General features: G+C 49.0%; 1 protein-coding gene across 4 annotated transcripts in view; it reads right to left on the bottom strand.

The window, feature by feature from the left end:
- Positions 1–828: 828 nt before the first annotated feature.
- Positions 829–4,187, bottom strand: part of ZNF19 (zinc finger protein 19) — a 76,679-nt gene continuing 73,320 nt past the window's right edge. For all 4 annotated transcript variants that reach the window (XM_045293801.1, XM_045293802.1, XM_045293800.1 and 1 more), the window contains one exon: positions 829–3,109. In XM_045293801.1, coding sequence (XP_045149736.1) covers positions 2,007–3,109 — 1,103 coding nt within the window. In that variant the 3' untranslated portion in view covers positions 829–2,006. The remainder of the gene's footprint in view (positions 3,110–4,187) is intronic.

Here is a 4,187-nt window from a genome sequence, read left to right as displayed (position 1 = left end):
GAACAAGTCTAGTCTGATTGGTTTAGGAAACACTAAGGCCCTAAAGCCAGGTATCATACTGATGCTGACCCTAAAGCCCTGCTGGATGGCAAGAACGTCAATACTGTTGGCCACAAGCTTGCTTTAGGACAGGAATTTCAGGAATAAATAAATACTACGCAATCATTTAATCTTTTAACTAGTTTGCAGTACGGCTACCTTCAGAATTCTGGTGTACCTTTTAATGTTGTCTATCTGAGATGCAAGTATCAATGAGTATCCTGCTAGACCTCTGGATTACATTTGAGTCATCTTTAAAGTTACACTTTCAGGGGGACAGAAGAAACCCGGTTCCAGAAAGGTCTTTCGGCTGCCGACTTTGGGGAGACTCGGTGGCTCTCTCTCCAGAGAGGTCAGTGTTCTTCTTCATCCAGAAGTCCCTGCGAGCGGAGTGCAGTGTGGGCTCGTTGCACATCCATGTTCAGTAAATGAATGCGATTCTGACTTCCTGAGAACTGAACCTGGCTTTCCTGACCCGAACTGAGGAGGTGTACGGATTCATCTGAAAGGGACTTTTGTAGACAGATCTGCATGACCCGTTTCCACCCCAGTCCATCACCTCTTTACCCCAAAAGTAGTCTGCAGGGTGTGGTAACGGATTTTTATTTTGGGGTGGAGAAGGTGGGTGTGACAAAGCCAGTAATTCAAAACTTCAGTTCCTTCTCGAGTTGCGGTTTGAGGCCCTTGCACAGTGTGAAAGCGCTTGCGAGAGCGTCAGCTGCAAGCTGGGAAAGGCCAAGTGCCCACGAGAGCACAGTGACAACGCCCAGAATCTACAATAACCTGGAGTTACAGTCACCAATTTATTTTGTGTCATTTCATGGGTCCCTTTTGGTCTTCCATGTCACATGGAATTATGTCCTCTGCTTCAAATGCTGTAATTAACATCCTTAAAACTTGGAATGAAATATTGAAACCTTAAAAAAAGAAAAAAGAAAAATCGAACCATATGGCACTGGCCAAATCTGCTGCACCAACTCCCTTTTAAAATGGTAAGGAGCAAAGCTGTGACTCTGAGGACCAAGTGCGGCCAGCCCTAGCCATGGGATGCTCAATCCTCCCATGCGTGTGAAAGTTAGACGCTGAGTGAGTGAGTAAGGCGATTGGCTCACCCTTTGAATCGCTGATCGTGGGGGAGGAAAATGAAAGGACCATGGACTGCCAGAATAAACAAATCTATCAGGGATGGAGACAGTAGAGTCATAAGACTCCTTAGTAAGAAGAGGTAATGGTGAGACTTTTGTCTCCTGTACTTGGGACATGCTGTCGAGAGGGACCAGTTCCGGGGAAAAGACATCAGATGTGGGGAAGTCAGTCTGTGTAAAACAAGGAAGACCCCCAAGGAGATGGAGGACACAGTGGCTCCAACACTGAGCTCGAACCGAACAACGGTGACAGCAAGGACTATTCCATCCTGTGGTACACAGACAGGGTGGGCTGGAGCCCACTCAACATCACCTAACCATGTTTGTCACCCTGCAGGCATGGGTCATTATGCTAATAAGGCTCCGTGGAAGACAACCTTCCACTTCAAGGAAGGGAAAAATCCAACTCGGATTTGATTAAGTACAAAAGCAAACGTGGAATTTATTGGTCACTGGGATTAAAAACGCAGACATCATTCTAGTTTTCAGATATGACTTCATGGAGTTGTTCAAACCATGTGTTCAAGAACTGGCCGCTCTCCGACTCTGATCTCTCGTTTGCTGTGCTGACTTTATTCTGTCTCCGAAGAATCCAGGGCGCTCCTCTCAGCGCAGGTCCAATGGATAAATAAGAAAATTTATTCCAATTAGCTCTTACCAAGTCCTGGAGCTCATTTTAATTGACCATCTTAGGTCACTCAACGACATGAGAAACAGTAAATGGGACCCGGAGCGGGGAAACCTCACAGCGCGATTGACCTGTGTCCCACACTCCACTCCTGAGCAGAGGATGGAGTCCAAGAGGAAATTTAGTGCGTACTATTACCAGTAAAAGGGAGTAAAGAATTCTGGGAGGCCAAAGTGACAAATGTCCAGCAAAGGCTTCTCTCCGGACTGGATATGCTCCTGATGACCTCGCTGGGAAGAAGCCCTGCAGGCTTTGTCGTACTTGCTACAGTCATGGGGCTTCTCGTCAGCATGAGTTTTCTGATGCTGAAGCAGAGTTCTTCTGCTGGTGAAGTCTTTCCCACACTCGTCACACACACAGGAAGACTCCTGCCTGTGGATTCGGAGGTGCCTGCGTAACTGTTCTCTAGCAGTGAAGGCTTTCCCACAATCTACACACTCAAAGGGCCTCTCTTCGCTGTGGATCCTCTGATGCCGAGTGAGTTTCATATGGAAATTGAAGGCCTGGCCACAGACGTGGCAAGAATAAGGCTTTTCCCCTGTGTGAATGCGCTGGTGCTGGCTGAGGTGGGAAGTCCTCCCGAAGCTTTTGCCGCACTCACTGCACTCATACGGCTTCTCTCCCGTGTGAATTTTCTGATGCCGGATTAGTGGTGAATTGCCAACGAAAGCTTTTCCACACTCGTTACATTCATAAGGCTTCTCCCCGGTGTGGATCCGCTGGTGTATGACAAACTCCGAACTGCTGGTGAAGCTATTGCCGCACTCCTTACAGTGATAGGGCCTGTCCCCGCTGTGGATCCTCTGATGTCTGATCAGATTGGCATTATCGTTGAAGGCTCGCCCACACGCCTCGCACTGGTAGGGTCTCTCTCCAGTATGGATTCTCTGGTGCCGGATGAGTGAGGAATTGCCATTAAAGGCTTTCCCACACTCGGTGCAACCAAAGGGCTTCTCGCCGGTGTGGACTCGCTGGTGCCGAATGTAGTAGGAAAAATAGCTGAAGTGTTTCCCACACTCCTCACAGCTAAAAGGTTTCCCAGCACAGTGGGTTCTCTCAACCTTTCCTCTGACATTTCCCACAGTGGGGACCGCCTGGTGCTTCTCCAGGCCACGTGTTTCTGGGAAGTCGGTTCCCTGAGGAACCCTCTTCTGCAGCCCACGTGGTGGGCTCCCGGCTCTTTCTCCAGAGATTCCCTGCGTTGGTGTGCACCCACTGTGAAGGGTGCTCTCAGCATCTGACGTAAGAAATAGGAAACACAAATGTCACCTAAGCGGTCAAGCATTGGAGAGAGCACCGGCACGCCGTGAAGATACTCTCGGTTCGGTTCCAGAGTACTGCCAACCCGGGAATGCCACGACAAAGAGAGCTACACACCGGTTTGGTTTCCCACCGCATACGAAAGTTGTGTTTACATTGTGCGGTGGTTTATTTGTGTGCGATAGCAAGATGACAAGATCTAAAATACTGGGAGAACCACTAAAATGTAATACAGAGACACCGAGGGAACACACATGGCTGGGAAAAGGGCACCGATAGATTGAGTCAATGCAGGATTGCCACAAACTGAAGGCATTTGGAACTGCAGTTATCTGGGAAAGCCCATTCAGTGGAGAACAATAGCATGAGGTGTGCTTGTCCACTCCAGCTTGCACATCAGTCTGCTAGGAAGATGCGGCTGTTACACCACAAGTGGTAGACAGCACCTCTGCAGAAGCGGTCAAGATGTAGCCAGCTATCTGGTTATGACAGTACACTTTCCAAGGCTCGGTGAGTATTAAGGGCACTAGGTTGTGGCATAGCAGAGAGAGAAGGGAATTACAGAGGGCCTGAGGGCATGGTCACAATATGCTCAGGTGTTCTTTACTGCAGGTGGGTGACAAGTCTGGTGCCAAGGGCCACTGCTCCTGCTCCATGTTCTGTCGGCCTGCTCTCCCGTTTCCTGTTCCCATGCTGTGAATCCTCCATGATAGAGAATTCGGCATTCCAGATTTTCCTCGTGAGGCTGGATGGGTAAGACACACCACACTCCTCTACCCCATTAGCTAAGTCAGGAGGCTCAGGGCTTATTGCCCTGCAGACTCCACCCTCCAGCCCCCTTAGATTCTAGGAAGTAGAAAACAAAGTCCTGTCTAAGCGAGTCCTCAGCACCTTGCGCTCAAACAATATGTTAGAAAAGTCAGAAGAATGTTGCAGGTGGGCTCGGAAATAAACGTTTTTAAGTAAGATTCTCCTGCAAAGCCTTTCACAACCACTACTGGATCTTCAATTCCCTTCCTCCGAGCTAGCTAGCTTCCCTTTTGAACCGCGCACCC

Source organism: Echinops telfairi, unplaced genomic scaffold (genome assembly GCF_000313985.2).
Source record: "Echinops telfairi isolate 266 unplaced genomic scaffold, ASM31398v2 ScPeMD7_2291;HRSCAF=2852, whole genome shotgun sequence".
In the NCBI taxonomy this organism is placed as follows: Eukaryota; Metazoa; Chordata; class Mammalia; order Afrosoricida; family Tenrecidae; genus Echinops; species Echinops telfairi.
Note: the sequence above shows the minus strand (reverse complement) of the source record. Positions and strands in the feature narration are given on the sequence as shown.